The sequence below is a fragment of the Delphinapterus leucas genome, chromosome 13, assembly GCF_059928025.1.
Source record: "Delphinapterus leucas isolate spDelLeu-1000000601 "Yukka" chromosome 13, BTC_Dleu_Yukka2, whole genome shotgun sequence".
Lineage (NCBI taxonomy): Eukaryota > Metazoa > Chordata > Mammalia > Artiodactyla > Monodontidae > Delphinapterus > Delphinapterus leucas.
This window is the reverse complement of record NC_143141.1, coordinates 86,443,309-86,464,524: the sequence shown is the minus strand read 5'-3', so window position 1 is coordinate 86,464,524 and position 21,216 is coordinate 86,443,309. Positions and strand designations below refer to the sequence as shown.

General features: G+C 43.6%; 2 protein-coding genes across 2 annotated transcripts in view; one reads left to right on the top strand and one right to left on the bottom strand.

Moving 5' to 3' along the window:
• The first annotated feature begins 2,752 nt into the window (after positions 1 to 2,752).
• Positions 2,753 to 14,639, top strand: SLC66A3 (solute carrier family 66 member 3). The gene is made up of 7 exons (XM_022554151.3): positions 2,753 to 2,997; positions 5,695 to 5,777; positions 5,853 to 5,922; positions 8,389 to 8,446; positions 10,909 to 11,029; positions 11,765 to 11,806; positions 13,508 to 14,639. The coding sequence occupies exons 1-7, from the start codon at positions 2,855 to 2,857 to the stop codon at positions 13,597 to 13,599; spliced, it is 609 nt and encodes a 202-aa protein (XP_022409859.1). The 5' UTR covers positions 2,753 to 2,854; the 3' UTR covers positions 13,600 to 14,639.
• ROCK2 (Rho associated coiled-coil containing protein kinase 2) overlaps positions 14,439 to 21,216 on the bottom strand; it is a 135,595-nt gene continuing 128,817 nt past the window's right edge. The window contains exon 34 of the mRNA XM_089923440.1: positions 14,439 to 20,283. Coding sequence (XP_089779566.1) covers positions 20,196 to 20,283 — 88 coding nt within the window. The 3' untranslated portion in view covers positions 14,439 to 20,195. The remainder of the gene's footprint in view (positions 20,284 to 21,216) is intronic.

Sequence of the window (21,216 nt, the reverse complement as noted above, 5' to 3'; positions counted from 1 at the left end):
CAGAACCCAGATCAGTAACACCAGGACTAGATCTAGTCCCGGAACTCGGGCTCCTTCAACTTTCTGGAGCTCAGAATCCACACATTCAGAGTCACAGCACTTCGTGCACATCCTCTCTTTTGTTTTTAAACTTTTTAATATGGAACGTATTAAACCTATGCAGAAGTAGAGAGTGTCGTATAATAATCCCCCATATACCCATCACCAACTTCAAAAATTATCAGCTCATGGCTCTTCTCGTTTCATCTACATCCCCACCCTACCACGCAAAACCCCGATACTTTGAGGCAAGTTCCAGACATATTATTTCATCTGTAAATATTTCAAGGTCTCTAGAAGACAAGGACTAGACCCACCGACACACACACTCTTTGTTTTCCTCTGAAAGATTTCTTTCTATGCATCCCATTCTCCCTTAGACATGGAGAAAGAACTCAATACCTTTTGGGTTTTCCCAGCGGGTGGGGATGACGGCCAAGTGCGGGCTGGAGCATCAGGGATGGACGGAAGGTGGGGCAGACAGAGGGAAAGCCTCAAATGCCCTGCTGAGGTTCACAGCGCAAAACCGCAATCATGGTGTCCACTGAAAGAAAAACACACATGGTAAAAGTTGTGAGTTAAGTTTTTTTTCTTTCTTGGTTTTTGAAATGATTTTATTTTTTTAAATAGATCTTTATTGGAGTCTAATTGCTTCACAATACTGTGTTAGTTTCTGTTGTACAACAAAGTGAATCAGCCATACGCATACATACATCCCCATATCCCCTCCCTCTTGCGTCTCCCTCCCACCCTCCCTGTCCCACCCCTCTAGGTGGTCACAAAGCACGAGTTGATCTCCCTGTGCTATGCGGCCACTTCCTACTAGCTATCTATTTTACATTTGGTAGGGTACATATGTCCATGCCACTCTCTCACTTCGTCCCAGCTTACCCTTCCCCCTCCCCATGTCCTCAAGTCCATTCTCTATGTCTATGTCTTTATTCCTGCCCTGCCACTAGGTTCATCTCAATATCAAAAAAACAAACAACCCAATCCCAAAATAGGCAGAAGACCTAAATAGACATTTCACCAAAGATGACATACAGATGGCCAAGAGGCACATGAAAAGATGCTCAACATCACTAATCGTTAGAGAAATGCAAATCAAAACTACAATGAGGTATCACCTCACACCAGTCAGAATGGCCATTATCGAAAAATCTAGAAACAATAAGTGCTGGAGAGGGTGTGGTGAAAAGGGAACCCTCCTGCACTGTTGGTGGGAATGCAAAATGATACAACCACTATGGAGAACAGTATGGAGGTTCCTTAAAAAACTAAAAATAGAATTACCATATGACACAGCAGTCCCGCTACTGGGCATATATTCTGAGAAAACCATTATTCAAAAAGAGACGTGAGTAAAGTTTTATTTGGAGACCTTATTGAGGGCCATAGCCTGGGAGACAACTTCTCAGATAGCTGTAAGGAACTGCTCAGAAGAGATAAGGGAGAGCCAGGATATATATGAACTTTTTGCTGGGAAAAACATGTAGTCAAGCATCAAAAGGTTACTGCTAAGCACAAAGAACAGACATCTCAAGTTAATGATTTTAGGGCTTTTCTCTGTACAAGAAGATGCAAGAATCTGGGGTCATTAGACGTTTTTCCTTAAATATGCATCTTAACTAGCTAAAAGGTCAGTAAATCCAACGCAGAGAATGCTTCCTGGTTTTCTCCACCCTGAATTCCCCTCAGGGCACACTGGTGGTGGGCAAGTGCAGTGGCTAATGGGCTTGATCCTACAGAACTGGAAGAGCAGGCAGCATGTTTTTCTTTACAGTGGTTTCTGGCATTGTATTTTTGTGACTTTTCTGTTTCGTTGTAACCTTGACTCAGTACCTATACCATTTTGAGCCTGAAAATGCACCCCCAGCCCCTCAGTCTAAGTTACCTTCTTTTGTCAATAGAAATCTATTTTTACCTCCTTAAGAAAAAAATTCACTCTCAAGTGCAAGTCTCTGGAGGGGAGTGTTCAGGGTTAAGGACCAAGCCCTCAGGAAGGACGCCTCCTGCCCTTGGGGAGGACACGTCCCCACTCTCGGCTGGAGGAAAGCGCGGCCCCGCAAGGGCTGTTTCTCCGTATGTAAATCGAGGAGGACGCACGGAAACTAAGTTGGGTCGTTTTAAGTTTTTACCTCTGAAATGCTTAGTGAGAAAAACAAAGGAAAACACTTTTCAGGAGTGAAAAATCCCAACAAAATGGCCCATTCCCCCGTGAGGGGTGCCCCTTTGCCCTCCTGCCGTTCAATTTCTGCCCATCCAACCCGTGGGAAAGCGAGAGACGTCGCCCGCAGGCTCAGAACTGCACGAGTTGGTTTAACACGGAAAAGTGAATCAGCAGCGGTCAGATCACGCAAAGGCCAGCGTTGACCTGCCCCTTGGGCAAGAGGCGGACCCCGGGGCGGAGGGAGAGGGCCTGGGGAGGGGTCAGGGCGAGGTGGGGGACAGACGACTGGGAGGGAAGAGGAGCGGACTCCGGCCGTCTGGACCCGAGAGGGGCGGCTCCAGGCGGAGCGCTCCCGGGGATGGGCCGGGCTAGCGGGGAGGGGCGGAGCGACTGCGGGGACGGGGCGGACCTGGGGAGGCTTCGGGGCAAGACGGGCGCCGCGCAGACAAAAGGGCGGGAGAAGGGGCCCTGGGCGGGGTTCTGGGCGGGGATCGGGGCGGAGGGGCGGACCCCGACTGAGCGGCCCGGAGAGGGGACAAGGGAAGGCGGAAGGACCGGGCGAACCCTGCGGCCGAGTGCTGAGCGGCTCCCCTTCGCGCGGCGGCCGGATCCTCTGAGTCTCGGAGTCCCAGCCTCGCCGGCGCCATGGAGACGCGGCTGCTGTGGTTCTGCAACTGGAGCGTGCTGGGCGTGTGCGCGACGCTCAAGCTGCCGCAGATCTTCGCCGTGCTGGGGGCGCGCAGCGCGCGGGGCATCAGCCTCCCGAGCCTACTTCTGGAGCTGGCTGGGTAAGGCCGGGGCGATCTGGAGCCGACGGGAGCCCGGGAGACCCTCGACTCTAATACAGTCGGGGCGGGGGAAGCGGAGCCGAAAGCGCGGGCCTCCCACTTCCCCTCCGAATTTGTTCCCCCCCCCAGCCTTGCGCGGTAACGAAAGACGGCGCACGCCCATTTTACAGATGAGAAAACAGACACTCAAGGAAATCATCACTCCGCCCATTAGTGACAAAACTAACCATCCAGCTTTGAGCAAGGCCGCTTGCACGTCGAGGCTCTCTCATCTGCATCCTCCCTAAAGCCACCCCCCACCATCCCCGCCTCCGTTCGTGGGTCTCGGTTTCCTCGCTTGTAAAATGAGAGGTTGGACCCTCTGGCTTTTAAAAGTTACACTTTTGGGGCTTCCCTGGTGGCGCAGTGGTTGAGAGTCCGCCTGCCGTTGCAGGGGACACGGGTTCGTGCCCCGGTCCGGGAAGATCCCACATGCCGAGGAGCGGCTGGGCCCGTGAACCATAGCGGCTGAGCCTGCGCGTCCGGAGCCTGTGCTCCGCAGCGGGAGAGGCCACAACAGTGAGAGGCCCGCGAACCGCAAAAAAAAAAAAAAAAAAGTTACACCTTTGGGTGCGGGGGGGCGCGGGGTGTCAGAGAACGGAGAGCTTTTTGGAGGGAGAGGAGGACTTGACCTGGACTTGGGCTTTAACTGGCGCTTGAAAAGCGGGAGCCGAGACTGCTCCAAGGGCCGGTTTTTCTATCAGAATCGGGGATGGGTGCCCTGATCCAGTATTTAAAACGCTGAACGTGACGGATGTTAACTAGACTTTTTGTGGTGATCAGTTCACAATATGTACAAATATTGAAACATTATGTTGTACACCTGAAACTAATATAATCTTGTATGTCAAATATACCTCAATTTAAAAACAATTTAAAAGTACCCTTTTAAATAAGCAAAGTAATAATAATAATAAAGACCTGAACGGTGAAAAGCAGAGTTGTGAGACTTGGTGGGGAAGACGTGAACCCAGCAGTCTAGCTCCCTGCGAGGCCGGGCCCCCTCCCCTCTGCTGCTCGCCAGCCCGGGGACCCCAGTTACCCTCCGGCGGTTCTGAGGGCCGGTCCTCAGCGGAAGCAGTCCTCGGAGGGGCAGTGGATCCCGGTTTCCTGGGCCAGAAGGAAGGCAAGGGGGAGAGAGGGAGAAACAGGAGACCTCCAGGGCACAAGGGGTGAGGGGCCACCCTTGGACCTGCGGGGTCCCACCCGGGACACCCCCATCTGAGGGGCCAACCGTAGGATGTGTTTGAGCCACAGGCCCCTTGGGGAAGCACATCCTGCCTCAGAGCCACCCCAGTTCTCTGAGGAAAACAGATAATTACTGGGAGGAGAAGTTCCCCATTTGGGGCGGGGGAGGCCCTGATCTGTACCCCAGGAGGGTAGCCACCTTGGTGTCCTCAGGCAGGAGAGGAGGTAGCCATGTAGAGAAAGGGGCCCTCCAGGCAGGGGGCTTGTGATCAGAAGCCTGGAGGCTGGACTGGAAGGAGTGAGGCCAGAGAAAGAGGCAGAAGACATGACCTTAGGTAACATGCTTAAAGCATCCGTGTGTGCAGATACAGAGCATGTTGTCCCCATTTCACAGATGCGGAAGCTGAGGCCCCAGAGGTAAGTAACAGACGGGGATTGTGAGCCCAGCACCCTAGCCCTGGAGCCTGCGCTCCACTCACGGCTCCACACTCAGCAGGGACCAGGCCTGGCAGCCTCGGGAGGGCGGCTCAGCAGGCGGTGGAGGGGCAAGCGCTGGCTGGGGTCACCCAGAGCGCCGCCTGGGTGAGGGCATGGGGCTTTGTTAACACCACGTCCTGGCTTGGAAGGTGTGAGCCATTAAGTCCACGTGGTCTGTGGAGGTTCTGGCTCACCCTGGGGGAGCAGGGGGCCTGAGGGGTCCTCACAGCCCGAGTGCGGGGATGGAGACAGGCCCTGAGGGGACAGTGAGGGCGTTTAGGTTCTGAGGGAGTCGGCTGGCCAGGGTGTGAGCTGGGGAGGCAGGAAGCTGGGGCCTCTTCTTCTGAGAGGAATGGGACTCTGGGGTCTGTGTCTCCCACCCCTCCAAGCCGAAGCCTCTCCAGTGCTCGAATTTTCTTGAGGAACTGAAGAGTTGTCCCTTCTGTCCCCACCGCCAGCCTGGGCAGCACTCTGGGAGGCCACCAGACTCATCTAGGGATGTCCTTCGTCTTCGAAACATGGCCTCCCCAGCTCGCTGCTGGGCCCTACGTGCTCAGTCACTTAGAAGCCCTGCCCAGGAACCCCACCCAGGGATGGCTCTCAGCCCCCCTCAGATATCTTTCTCGGCCTGTGCGGCTTCTTGGGTGCGACCTTCTGAGGGATCTGCCTGGGGCCTCGAAAGAGCCCAGCCTTAGAGACAGGCAGGCCCGGGTCCAGAAAGCCCTGTCTCTCCTCATCCTGGTCAGTGGTTCTGTAAAATTCATAAAATTTGTCTGTAACTGACAGACACCAGTGCCCAGCTTCAGAAATCGGGGAGATGATTAAAAATTGATATTTCATCCTTCTTATCCTGTACCTCCCTCCTTGACATTTGCAGACTCCCGCCACCAGTTCTAGGGTTTTGCAAATGAACCTGTGCTCCTGGGTGGCGTTCAGGCCTCCCAGCTGTGGGTCAGGTTGGTCCGAGCTCAGATGCACCCTCCCTCTCCCCAGGTTCCTGGTCTTTCTCCGGTACCAATGTTACTACGAGTACCCACTGCTAACCTACCTGGAGTACCCCATCCTCGTCGCACAAGGTAAGCGACCCCCCTGCACCCAGCCTCGGCCCTCGGGGCCCCTCCTTCTTCTCACTCGGAGCCTTTCTTTTCCAGATCTCATCCTCCTGCTGTGTGTCTTCCATTTCAAGGGGGATGTGAAACAGGCAGCACCATACATCGTCCTGTATCCTTTCAGCATCTGAGAATCCGAGATGGAACTGGGGGTGTTCCTTGCTAACAGGATGTTATTAAGCAGGGTCCTTTACCAGATATGTATTCTTTTGGTGTAACTAAAAAAAAAAAAAATCCCCAATGCAAGATTCCACTTGAGCAAATATCTCCACAGCCTAGAGATGCTCTAGAACAGTCCCTGCCCAGGGGCCACCCCTCTGAGACCAGGGAGCCCCATGGTGCCCTGACCCACCAGGTAGACTTAGTACCTCACTGCTGAGCTGCAGAAGCACTCCTGCTAAGAGCGACATTGTCCAAATGTATTCTTTAGGGGAAGGGAGATATTTCTTCCTTGCCCCCAAACGTCCCCACGTAACGAGCATGTCTGGCGTGTAACACGCTGCCGCTAACACACGTGGTCGTCTTGGCTTCTTACTGCCTGTTGGTGGGTCTGGGCTCCTGATGGCTGGTTCAAAGTGAAAGTCAAGACATTAGGAAGGTCTCCGTGGATTCTGGTCAGTCACACAGACCTGTCCCTGCTCACATCACCCAGCGTCTTCTGTGAACGAGGGCCAGCCTTCCCTCTTCACTCTCCTTATAAAAACTCTTTTATTCTCTTGTTGAACTTCACTCTCCTTCAAAGGCCAAGAAAGCCTTTTACATGGCAGTCAGTTAATCCTGCCACATCTGTGAAATGATCTGAGCTGTTTATTTATATGTCTTCAGGGTGGAGGAAAGAGGGAGGGGACGGCCAGGCACTGAGTATGTGAGGAGGTGGGCGTGGAGTGGTGGGAACTCCCAGTACCACTGCCATCGGAGTGGCCTTGGGCACTGGCCTCTAAGCCGTCTGTGAAGACGGATCATAATGCCTACCTTTTAGGGTTGTTTCCGGAACGAAAATACCAGAAGCGCAGGACAAGCTGAGGAGGCGGCAGGGTCGTGGTGGCTCTCGTGCTAAAAGCCCGTCTGCAGAGGGAAGCTGGGTGCGGACTGAGTCCTGACCCTCTGCTGTTCAATGGAGTTGTAAGCCCCCTGACTCAGTTTCCCTCTGCAAAAAAGAGGGATCGTGTGGCTCTACTGCCCCTCAACACTTCAAGGCCAGCCCCAGCTGGTTAAAGGTTTTTGAAAACAGAGTACTTTGAAGAAATGAAAAGCATTGTGTGATTTACTTTTTAAATAAAATGCAACAGCTTATCTTTGTGCAAATGGTGAGGCTATAGATTAGAAAACTTGGGTACTGATGGCAACTCTGTAGTATCAGCAAGATGTTTTATGACCTCCTTCTGCCAGTTGTGACTTACAGAGAGCCGATAAGCAGGGCAGCCATATTAACGATGCATTTTTTTTTAAAGTAATAGTATGTCCCAGATATTACACAGGACATACTTGTGCTAAAAAAGTATTTGTTGTTGACCTGAAATTCAAATTTAACTTGGTGTCCTGTATTTTTATTTGCTCAATCTGGCCACCCTACAAATGAGTCATCTCTAGGATCTCAATTGCTGCTACTACTGCTGAAGTTTTGTAAAATGTATAGTTGGAATGAATGGAATGAGGTGCAGTGGTACAAAATTGGGCAACATTAGTTTAAGACTTGAATTAGAGAGTGTTCAAAAAGCAAGATTCCATCCACCTAGATGCAGGCTGCCTTTCTGGTGTTGACTAGTACCTAGTTCTACTGACTTTGAGCACAGGGCATTGTCTATTTCAATCTCTTCATTTAAATAATGTTATTAATTATAATCACAGCTGCCTGTTGGGTCCCTACGATGTGCCACAAAGCCATGAGAAGGTAGATAGGGCAAGGAATGTTAAGTCAATTTTGCAGATAAGCAAACCAAGGCCCAGAGAAGGAAAATGACTTGCCCAAGCTCACAGCAGAGGCTCCTGGCCGTCCCCTCCCTGGCCTGGCCACCACCTCCCTGTGTTTGCTTCTGCTTCTCTAGCCGGGCTGTCTTCCTGCAGCATCAATGAGCTTGATGAAAAGCTGGTATCATTCCTCCCATCTCCTAGCATCGCTCACCCCAGCCGTGTCATTTTTACACTGGAGTTAGTGGGAAAGAGGAAATCAGTAAACAGCTTCACGTGACGCCAGTTTTGCAGAAGACACCTGCTTTATCATTTGAACCTAAGTGCTTCACTGTTGACATTACGTTGGAGAGGTCTGCATGGTCAGGAGTTAAACTGGCAGTTAAAATCATCAGGGACGTTCCCAGCCCTAGGATCGGTCCGAGAACACAAGGTTCTTTGTAATTTTCTTCCAGAATCTGCTTCTGTGCTTTTGAGCTCCTAGAAGGTGTTCACTTGGATCATTTTTGTCTTTTCCAAATCTGACGAGGTCTAGCAGAGCTGTTCCCAGTTCCACACTTAGCTTAGGTGTGTAACCTCTCTGGTCTCGGTTTGTTTCCACACGCACGGGGTTGGGAGGGGAGTGGAGCTGCCGGCCAAGCCACTGCTGTGTCCCTTAGCACATGGTAAGCTGTGTGTCTGCTTGGTTCATCCTCACCCTGCAGAAGTGGATCATAGATCTGGCCATGGTGAGTAAATCGCCCATGGAGAAGAAAGTGTGTTCACAGCAGTCTGTCTACCTCTTCTCTCCACACCACCTGCCCTGCAAAAAACTTTATAGATCAAATGTTCAACCTGCTCATTTTTCAGCTGTACCAAAGGATGGTGGGATGAAAGCCCAGTGCTATCCAAATATTAAGAACATTATTCTCACTTAAATGTACGGCACAATTTTTTTACTTCCCTTTTTTTGGGGCCCTAGAGAACTGGATTGGGATTGGGTAGGTAGTAGTAGAATGAAGAACTGAGCATAAATTAAAGAGTTTCAGGTTATTATCAGGTAAATAATTACATATGGGCCACGTACTCATTATTTTTCTAACTTCTCCCCCGCACTTTTTTTTTTCTTCCTTGGAAAAGGGTAAGCCCTATACTCTTTTTCCTTGCTTGGTTAAGGGCCAAAAATTCCCTGCTGTGAGAATAGGATTCTGGCCGTGGGTCAGGAAGCCTTTGACCAAATGGTGGCTGACGTGAACTTTTCCACCCAATGGGAAAAGAAGCAGAACTAGTCGGTGGTCACTGCCTGCCACACCCAGACTCCTGAACTTCCACCCATTCTCCCTCTGACATCTAGTCGGAAAGGGGACTCGGCTCTCAGCCTTGTGACATAGGGAAGGCAGATCAGTACGGTTACCACACTGACAACGAATAATTTTTTACTATAATTATGTCCCAAATACTACATGGGACAAACTTGTGCTAAAAAATTATTTGTCGTTGATTTGAAATTCAAATTTAACTGGGAGTCCTGTATGTTTGCTAAATCTGGCCGCCCTACAAATAGGTCACCTCTAGGCTCTTCGGAGCTGCCACTGTGGTCACGTGGGTGCAGGTCTGGTTGTTTGGGGGGTGATGTTCCTTCACCCCCAGGAACATCATTCCGGGAATATGCTGCTATAGGCTCGTCAGGAATCAGGTCCAAAGGCTTCGGGTTTTTCTGTTTCTTCTGTTCCCTTCTCAGCGAATGCTCTATTCTGACCACACGGTGATGCTCTAACCGTTCATAAACTGTAGTTGCTTTTTCCCTTGTCAAGCAGGGACTGTCCACAACACGTGTTTCCTGGGTGCCAACTCGACAGCAGCCACTGGGGCCTCGGGACAGGGTGGCTGGCTTGAGGGTCCTGGAGCCCCAGAGAGGAGAAAGAGCTTGGGTTTCAGAGCTCCCGCGGGGCAGCAAACCCTAGGATCCTGTAGGGGAGGGAAGCTGTTTGAATTCATGAAAAACCCAAGTTATAGAAGGTTTACAGTTCTATGGCTTTCAAGAGCGAGTCCCAATTCGGACCGACAGATGGTTTCCACAGAAGTCCTACATTGTACTTTCATGGTTAGATAAATTGATAAATCACCTCCTCTTAGTTCATTCACAAAGATTTGATTAAAGTACTTAAAAATGGCTGGCGTGGGCTTCCCTGGTGGCGCAGTGGTTGAGAGTCCGCCTGCCGATGCAGGGGACAATGGTTCGTGCCCCGGTCCGGGAAGATCCCACATGCCGCGGAGCGGCTGGGCCCGTGAGCCATGGCCGCTGAGCCTGCGCGTCCGGAGCCTGTGCTCCACAACGGGAGAGGCCACAGCAGTGAGAGGCCCGCGTACCGCAAAAAAAAAAAAAAAAAAAAAGACCGGCGCAACAGTCTGAGCACCCTTCACCTTTCCCGTCCTGTTCTCTAGTAGACTCTGTGTTATGGGAAAACCTAACAACCTGCATTTGCATGTGTATCATTAAGGGTGTGCAGGCCTTGGTTATGCCCCCAAACAAGACCACTTCATGATTCTAAAGACGGGAAACCAGTTGATGGGGTGTTTCAGCTGATGTAAAGCCTGGTGAACGGCAGCCTGGGCCCGGCTTAGGGTGGAGGGTGCTATACTCTTACCTTGCTGGGGAGCAGAGGGCAGGAGCCTCACCACGTGGCTCATCAGAACAGCCAGAAACCCAGAGCCCATGCGCTCCAGCTTGCTGCTTTGAGTTTCTGAGTCTGTCAGTGCAAAGCAGCATGGTTCCCCCCAGGCTCTAAAAACACCATAATATCTATACAGCTATTTGTTATTGGCAGGTGGGGACAGATAAGCCTTTGTAGCCACTGCAGATTCTTTCCTACTCTCAGCTTCCAACTACCTGCTGCCCATCAGTTGCTCACTAAGCAGTGGAATTGGTGGGTTATACATAAATGTCCCACTGCTGCGTCCATTCTTTATCACGAAACTTGGGTTTTGTCCTTGTACAAGTTGGTTATTACTTGACATGAGAATTTGGCTTCAGAAGCGATTTCCGGGAATTCCCTGGTGGTCCAGTGGTTAGGACTCAGCACTTTTCCGCAAGCCACACGACGCAGCCAGGAAAAAAAAAGAATGCTTTAAGTATCTGGTGCTCTTTCAGTATCTAGTTTCTGGTGAAAGTAAGGAACTCCTAACTTTCTCCTGTTTTATCTTCAAACAGAATTTATGTACTTTCATCAGTGCAGCCAGTAAGTTTGCACAGCTCCAGTACCTGTGGAAAAGCAGGGACTCGGGAGCCGTGAGTGCCGCCACGTGGAGCCTTGCTTCATATACCTGTGCGGGTAAGAACAAGCCTCTAATTGGTGGGGTGTGCTTTGTCAGTGTGGGGTGTCTACCCAGAGGAGTGCGTTGTGTCATAGACCCTTGAGCTTAAATCCTTTGCAAGTAACTATTCAGATAGACCCTCCCAGTGTATCCATATTTACAAGGCTGATTCAATGCACACCACTCTCCATTTTCTGCCAGTTGCTAAAAAAAAGTGAAAGCACTTTTCTCCAAAAATCTGGCCTAATATTAACAGTCCTCTCTTGTTGTTTGAAAAGCATCATGAGTTTGGTTATATTGAATCCACTAGCTTGTTTTCAAAATGTGAATGTTTATGATGTAACAGATTCGAGAGACGAGAATCATACATTGGCTTTTGCGAATGAATATAATTTGCAGCAGTGGAGTTTTTCTGGAGCCATAGTGCTTGGTCTCAACTTTAGAATTTCCACTGCTCATTTGGATTCTTGCAGGAACTACCTAAAATGAATACATGCTATATTTAGGTAGGAACATTTTAAAAGTTCAGAGCTATTACATTAATTAGATTTACTAGTTTTAGATATTTGAATTATACTTCTTCATGTTTCGTCTATATCTTAAAGGCCCATTTTCTCCATCCAGGGTTCTCTTCTACCCAGATCTTTCAAGGACAGTTAGCATAAATTCCTGCATTTAAAAGGGAAAGATATTAGCTGAATACCAGAATGTCTGAGAAGTTGATATTTATTGCTGAAATTTTGCTTTTACAGCAAGAATAATGACAACTTTAATGACCACCAGTGATCTGACAAGTAAGCAAAATATTTTTCTGCCCACTTGCTTTTTGAATTTGATGCCAGCTGTGCCTCCTTCACTTGTAAACTGTCTTAGGGTTTAACGGAGCCAGTTGGCCCCACTGGAGGCCAGCGACAATACACGCTTGGTCCTCGTCAGTCACCATGTACAGTATTAAGCATCTACTTGCTGCACCTGGGGTAGAATATGCACAAGATAGTAGATTCCTATCTTCGTGAAGCTTCCACACCAGCAGTGGAAATGAACAGTGAAGTCACCACACAATTAACTATTGAAAAATACTGTGAAACATTTTTTGAAAGAGTAGGACAGGATGAGCACCGAACATGGGAACCTGACCTAGTTGGAGGGAGGAGCCGGGGAGATTAATTTGAAGAGAGAGATCGGGAGGAGGGAAGAGACTGCTACCAGGAGCAGCACGTGTGGAGGTCATGAGCAAAGAGGATGGAGGGAGCACCAGTGGGGCTGGCGGGAGAGCATGGGGGGGAGTCTAATGCGAGGGAAGGAGGTGGTAGTGGCCAGATGGTCCAGAGCCTCCGAGAATTGCCCACAGGCGGCAGGAAAGGCAGTGACGTAATCATTCGACTCCATGTTCTTGTTCTGTTATTTTTAAAGGAATACTGTGATGGAGGAGGAAATAAAATATACCTGGGTTAACCTAAAGAGAATTTCATTAATTCCTTAGGTTGAGTTTTCAACTCCCAAATTAAGCATATACAGTTTTGGAAAATGATTAAAACAGGTGGTGTCACCCATTCTATGGAGACTAGAAATATGTCCCTGGCGTGTAGACCTTTTAAATAAGCTAATCATTGTCTGAGAAACATCGCTACGGAACAGCAGGGTGCATTTGCTAGTCCCTTCCCGGAGGCTTTTATCTTTGGTTCAAATACTTTCCATCAGCTCTGAGAGAAGGAGTAAAAGTGTTCTGGCCAAAGCATAAACTTGGGTCAAGTGGGGAAGGGAAAAGAGACCCGAGTCTTCCCTACAGGACTTCAAGAATTCTCTGCTTGGAAAGGAGAGTCGAACCATAATTAAGCAACAAAACAAACCTCATGTTAACTGTGATTTGTTCTGTATCTAAGGGGACAGCTGTTCCTGAAAGTGATCAATAGATCTGAGAATAATCTTTTACAACAGTTTAGCTATCTTAAAAGTGTTTTACAACCCCAAAGATAACGTTAAATCTCATAAACCTTATTTATCAGGAGAGTGTTTGTCAAGTCACTAAGGTTATTTTTCTCTTTTTAACAAAGCCACATTTTCATGGTTACCTCAATATAAAACATGCTTTGACGTTTGGGCTAGTTTTTCACAATTACCTTAACTGAGTGCGGTGTACCACCTTTGCTTAATTAACATGGAATGTTCTGAGACACCATCACCCTCAAGACTTAGAAAATGAGTAATGGGGTTTTAAAAAGTTGTAATATTCACCAACCAGAGTCAGATTCCTCCAAATTAAGCATTTAGGATGAAATTATTCATGAAATCAGGCCAAGTGACCAAAGGTAGTCATGATAGGAAGATCACTTTTCCAGAAATATTTGGAACCAAAGTTGTTCACAAGTCCACGTGATCCATAGTTCTGTTTCATTTGGGGGGCGGGGGGTGGGCTTCTCCTTAGAGAAGGTGATTTTGTTTTATGTGAAAACAGTATTTTTTAACACATACTTCTTCTTTTTGACTGATTTCAGTTCTCATACGTTTTGTGATCATGCTGGCCTTAAATACATGGGTAGCAGCTACAATACTTCACTACCAGAAGACCGACGTGAAGTCTGAATGATGGATATATTATTCCCACATGCAGAGTGGATTTTGAATAACTGTACCAGAGGGAAAAAAAGCTCATTGCTAAACCAGGTCTTTTATAAATTTAGCCAACCGTGCCAAAGGTATTTTAGACTTGGAAGAGCCCGCTTAAACGCTTGTTTAAAAACATCGATTTTTAAAATCCCTGTCCCCACTTCATTAGGTTAAGGTAGGGCTCAGACATCTGCAGTTCTGAGAAGGCTGCTGATTGATGGAAGCCTCCCAAGAAGCCCATTTTGAGGAGACAGCGTTGACCCTTATTCTTAAAGTCATGATTAAGTTCCCTCCGAAGAGCTAACTACATCTACTTCTTAGCTTTCACAATCTTTTAAAAAATAAATCCTCTCCACAACACAAACATGAATGGAGTGGGATTTTGCTCAAGTGGAATTGTAGTAAATTACCAGAGTTCACTTTCTGGGACTAATGTTTAATTGTAATATAGACATAACAGGATGGCCTTATTGTATCATATTACTGTATAATACCTCCTTAGGTTACAGCAAGGATACGAAGGCAAGCAAAAATTTAACTGGCTTGAATTCATATACCAAAGTAATCCACAGTAACTTCATACTGTGTCTTCAAGTACTTCATAACAAAAGGTACCTGCAGTCTCTACTCATGAAGAGGCAATCCCAATATACTTTGATTCAAGCACAATGCTGCCGTCTTTAAAAGGATCACACCTACACAACACCATTACTGGAATCTGGTACAAAATACACCTGACCTCGACCAGGTTTTGCCTATTGGAAGTATATGCAGTGCAGGGTATTGCTGGGGTCTACCAAGTTCTTATGGATTTTATTCTCACTATAGTATCATACTCTGAACATGATGCTAAGATTACTGTACACTGTGTTTTCCTGTAAAAGCTTATCAACTCTTAACATTTTAAGAACTCTTTCCCCTAATAATTGAATGACATCATTCTATTATATGCAGTAAGTAAATGATGCTTACTAGAAAATGTTTGTTTCCTATGTAAAATAAACTTTATTTTGAACTCTTCTGAGTCTTAAAACTCAGTTGTTTAAATGTGATTAGGTTTAGGTTATGTAAAGTGCAGTTTTAAAAAATATAAACTGTGGTTAATCCTTTTAGAACTACTGCTTGGGACCAGCAGGAAGAGAAACGTGGCATCTAAAAGTAAATAATAAATCACTCTGTAGTTTAAAAAATCATAGTTATCATTTAAGAAAATCCAAATGAGTCTTTTCTCATATGCAGTTATAATCTGACCATTAGTATAAATTATGTGATTTTTAGTCCAACATATTTTATTTAGATATACTTTATCAATGCTTAAAGCAACTCCTTAAAGAAAATATACTATCCTAGGTGAAGAGTTCTCCATTTCTCCCCTTTGGGAGGGAAAGGAACAAACATTAGAGCTACCTGATATTCTACACACATCATCATACTTAATCCCGCAACAACCCTGTAAGTGAACAATCTCCATGTTACAGATGAAAACACTGAAGCCCAGACTGCATACATAGCCTGTGCCAGATCAGATGGTTAGCAAGTATCCTAGAAAAGACCCAAAAAAGTGCTTTCTAGAAAACCACCTGTCAGCACAGTATTCCTAAGAGAACAGGCTCCCTGCCTCTTTTCCACACTCAAATGAGATTCTCAAGTTTGCATGCCCCTTAAACTACCGACATGAAATCAGACACAAACGCCTAGTTGAAATTCGATTTTGTATTCTCCATGGATTAAGTGATAGGGCTGAAGATACCCAAGTCGGTAACCTTAGTTCAGACTTCTTTGCTATACCCATCTTTCAGGGCAGGTAATTTTGGGGGGTAGATTTTAGAAGGTTGCAGCATTCCAGGACTATTTCACAGGAAAAGTATGAAAATGCTTATGTCTTAATTTCTTTTATTTAATTTTTTAATATAAAAAGCAGGCATAAAATACAATTACATTACTACAAAGATGCAACAAAATTAAAAAATATCAGGGGTATCATTTTTGTTCAAGGGGACAGCTGATCCAATATTTATGATTATTTAAACCATGCAGTTCATAACTTATTACAATTCCAAACAAAACTATTATGGGGGAGGAAATCAAGGAGAGGCCCCCCAAGCGTAATATTCAGCACTGTCACACAGTGCTTATCTTCAAAGTGCTTTACAAACCAGCTATGGTATCTTCACAATATAGGGAAACTGACATCTTATCCCAGGGGAGGAGCGGTGAGTCAGTAGCAGTGTCAACAGAGACCGAGAAACTCAGAAGTGACTTGCTATCATCGGATTTTTAAAACATGTTATTTAAAGTATGTTTCAATAAGGTAATATAGTGTCCAAGTTTCTCTATTTTACCACCCAAATCCTGTAAGAATAGATTAACAGCAGCAGCATAACTTCTTAAATTGTGGTTTGGCAACCTAGAGTATTTCTTCTTGAGGATCTGCACATAAACTGGGATAAAGGAGCTCCTTCAGAGCCAGAATGGTGTTAACTCTAGCATAGTTTAAAAAACACTAACCTTTATTTTAGATTTATTGGTATACTTATCCTTTAGTTAGCTCCAGAGCATTTTAAACTTTCAGATTTTTTTAAATGTTGCTTCTAGATAGCATTTGTTTAATTAATACTTTTCAAAAATGTGCTATACAGTAATCCTCAACAGTAATCCTGGCATCAGTGTTCCTTCTACTTTGTCTCACTATTCCCATAAAAGTAAAAAAATCCAACTAAGAAAATCCCAGTATTCACTACTTCTTAGTTCTCAAAAGGAGGTATTTATGGCTCTAGGAGAAATCAAGGTGTGACAAAATAAGCAACTTTTGGTCTTAAATTTATCTTGGAAGTTTTGGAGCCTCAAGAAAAAGAGAAGCTGGCACAAAATCAGGCTGTTAAACCAAGTCAATGTCATATATTTAATGAGTGTTGGGAAGAGAGCATTTGGATGGGTGTATGCACTCATGTATGTACATGAAACCAGCAACAGGGTATAAAGCAAATTCTTACCCAAGGTCAGAATTTTTTATTAAGCACATTTCCATTAGTTGAACAAACAACCTTATAAATCCTTATGTCAAACCATATAATGTGAAGAATCTTCATGGAGAGATTTTTTTCGCTCCTTAGGATATCTTTTTCCCCCCAAAAAAACTTCACATTAATTTTCCTCATATAGTTGCATCACACCATGATTCTCCATATTCTTTAATATATACAGCATTCAAAATTTAAACTTTTGCCATTTTTACTCAAATATTTCAATTACTCATGTATAAACTTCAAATTATTTCACCTTAATAAAGTTTATTAAAAATATATATATATATATACTCTCCAATTCAGAATAATATGATAGAGCCTCCCATAGTGTAACAAAATCTTTATATAAAATATTAATTCAGTCTCCTTTTAACAAGTCTAATGAATGGAAATATTTATTCTATATAAATTTTATATATTTTTCATTTTTTAATCTTACTTAAAAAAAAAAAAAAAAAAAGAAAGAGCTGTGCCCCCAAACCAGAACATACCTGCAAGGGAAATGGCATGCATATCTAGTTTTAGCACAGACAGCATGAAAGAGTGCAGCCTGGATAATGTAATAACAAGATTCAGTTTCAATACATCAGTAGCCAAAGGCCACTCTTCAATTTCCACAATAGTATCTATAACTGGGGATCTAACTCTTTAAACACCCTACACTGACCCCAGAAGGAATCAATGAAAAATGTCTACTTCCTTCATAGAAATATTAGATGATGTATTTCAATATCACACCAAATTCTGTGTATGTGTATGTATATAAAGAAAGACTGATAAAAGACTACGTAATTTTTTTTAACTCGATTCTTACTGATGTACACTGTAGCAGTATAAAACATACACTTTTCTGGGATAATGAGAAATAAAGCAGGAATAGTCCTGCATAAACTGTTAACTTTAACAGCATTTAAAAAAATAAAAATAAAGTTAAGTGCCTTTGAGGCAACTTCTTCCTAGTCACCAGTTTTCTTAACCCAATACTGAAATATTGCCATACACAGTTGTGTGTTTAAGGAATCACATTTAAATATTTAAAATATATCTACAGTATGTCTTAGTTTTCTTTGTATTTGAGATAATTTTTGAAACTTGAGTGTGAAAATGTAAAAATAGTCACAAATATCTTTATCAGAAATAAAAACATACCTAGGGTAGCCAGGAAATTAAAAGAAAACATTTCATAGTCACACACTAATACTGAGGTCTGTAAAAAGGGTTGGATGAATAATAGATATACATAAAAGATATATTAGTTCCAATACTATCCATTACTGTTTCTATCACCAATACTTAAAAAAAAATTCTCTTATACAATCAAAATAAGCTGACATTGATAACTATTATGTGTAAAAATAGTGCACTATTTTTCTTCTGCAAAGCAAATTTGCATCCTAAGCGCTGGTAAACACTTGTTCTTTTTTTTTTTTTTTAATACAGAAAAGGGTGGAGATTTTGAAAAAAATTAAATTAAGGCATTCAAAATGGGTAAAGTTGCCTATTATGAAGCATTAGGAAACTGATATAATTAACTTCAAACTTGTTACAGTAATTGCATAAACATGAACATGCAGTTCCCATCAGGTACACACAAATGAGTGATATAAACTCCAGCATTATGGCTTTATACAAATGCATAGTTGCAACTGCAGTAAGTAATGATATCTGATTAATGTTTATAAAAAAATAAAGTGGGAAGTTAAAAAAAACCCTCTTGCAGTATTACAGTACTATATAGATGTGTGTGTGTGTGTGTGTGCGCGCGCGCATGTGTATATATACATACATACATACACACACACACACACACACACACACAGTATAATGGTCACTTCTTAAAGATGCAGTCTATATCACTGTAGTGGAATCCATTCCCAGATTCTTCTGGCAAATGTGCTGGTGAAATCTCTCTGCTGAAGCTGAAAAGATGGTTTCTTTAACTCTTCTCAATCCTTTTATTCAATGTAGTGTGAGCGATGCTAAGAGAGCTTTATGGAACAAGTTTGGAAGAGTTGCACATGATATTCTTACTCTATTAACCAATCACTGTTGGTTCAACTTGTTGCTCCAAAGGAGCCCAGAAAAATCTATCCAACATTTAGAATTTATATTGCAGGAATAAAGGGAACATATATGTGTGTATCGGTCTCTCAGGAAAATATAGCTTTTTAATAAATTTTGGGCCATCATATTTCAGTCTTGTTTCAACTGTAAGAATATGATCACCTTGAATAATGACTGCATTCATAGAAGGCAGTTAGCTGGAAAGAAAAGGAAAGTAAAGTTAGTTGATACAGTGAAATAATTTAAGAGATTGTTATCAGTTCTTTGAAAAGGCATTCCATTTACATCAAACTATATAGTCTTCCAACTACTATACTTTTAACACCTGAATCATGCATAAAACATACTTACTGTATTACTTTTCTTATTTTTAGGTACATGCAATTATATTCTTCCTCATATTTTCTCACACTGGCCACAAACATGACACACAAGTTTTAATATGGTTAACTGAATATTAGGGTGAGACAATATGTCACTGAATAATTCAAGTGAATGTCAAGTTTGACTTGGGGTTTAACTGTTAGCTGCCTCATGTAGCTGAAAGAAGAGTGCACTTATGGACCAGGTTCTACTTGACTGTTTGACCCTATGCCACATTTTTTACATCTATGAAATGGGAACAAACATGTTATAGTAAATATATGTAAAAATTACTCTGTAAATCCTGGTTATAAACAGATCCCAATAATGTGTGATTTAAGTATGTATTTTACAACATGTTGCTTAGGTTAAGATAGACATTACTTCTTTTAAATTCATTCCATATAAAAGGTTTAACGCACGAGTTTCAATTTTCATTCAAACCTGTTTCAATTTTCATTCAAACCTGTTAGCCGCTATTAACCAAACCACATTTTCTAAAAGCACAAGAGCTTTCACAGCATACCATTAGCATTCCTCAGCAAGAGTAACATTAAACTTTCAAAAAGTAAACATTTCACATCACAAAAAAAGCCAAATCAGAAACAGCTAGTTCACAGCATTTATTAGACTTACGAAGTTTTTATGGTTTCAATTCTTGCAAGTTAGAAAGAAGGAAAGAGGAGGGAAGGAGAGAGGGGTGGAGGGAGAAAGGAATCCCATGCTATGTTCACAAACTAATACAGTTGTAGGAACTTGAAAACACTGTAAATTTTACTTCTCTGCATATGGCTTCTTTGGAATGAACAGAAAGTAACAGAATTAGCTCCATTTGTTATTTCTACATGTTTCATTCCTAAGATAAAAAATTACAATTCCAACTGCATTGAAAATATATAGCCAATAAAGAATCTGAACATAGCATTTCACTTTTATACTTAACATGGAAATTTCAGTTAGAAACTTGTCTGAAAACTACTTTTCAAATAAGTACTGTCAAAAACAACTTAATAAAATTTCAAACTGGTCAAAAATAATGAAAACCCAAAGTGCAAACCACATGCACTACTTGGAAATACTAAAACAACTCATTTCTCATTTTTTGATTTACCCATTTACTTCTTCAGAAATCAAAAACATCGCCATCATCATCACCACCATCAACATCATCAAATGACCAATCCCAGTCTTTAAAGGCCAAGCCAAGCAATCTGCAATAGGAGGTTTGCAAATTTATACTCTAACACTCTTTAGAAACAACAGTTTAATATGCTATGATCAAAAAATCACACTTTGTGCTGTAAGCATTTTAACTTTCCCTTCATTGATAACAACATGATTAAAATTAAGATGGAAGCACGCAGGGAAATCTTCTTTCTCTTTACATGCAAATGCATATAATCATGTTGACCAAGTATGCTTTCCAAGCTACCAGAGAACTGAGGACAGAGATAATATTTAGGGGTAAGACACAATCTTCTTTCCACTGGGCCCACATGAAGACGTAACCACCCTGATGCCCAGTTTGATTTAAGAACTGAAAGCTCAGTATGTCAACGTTCCCTTCACAAAAGTGCCCAGTTAGCTCACATTTTCGCAGAATTGTACCGTAAGCCCTAGTATGAAAGGTGAGTAATATTAAGAATGTAGCTTTCTCAATTCCAGCAGGACCCTACTTTTTCAACGGGTCACCAAAAGTTAAGCCTTCCATAAAAAAACTACACATAAAGGGAAAAACACAGGTAGATAAGCAGCATTAGCAACTTATCTTGGCCAAATAAACTGGACTTAGAACAGGGGTATATGTGGTCTTTTCTTTCCAACCCAACCCAACCATCTAATAGTGCAATCATTTTTATTTTTAAAAATAGGAGTAACTTTCTCATTGTTTATAACTGTGACGTTCATGAATACATTTGTGCCAAGGACCCATCTATGGTCACTATGTCAGTGGTTCTTAAACTTTAGTGTGTATGATTTATCCAGAGCTATGTATAACGCATATTACCAGGCTTCATCTCAAGAGATCCTGACATAATTAAATTGGGGGTGGGGGAAGTATTTGCATTTTAAGATGAATTCTGAGATGAATTCTGATGCAGCTCCTTGACTTTGAGAATCATTGACAGAGTAGGTTGATGGAT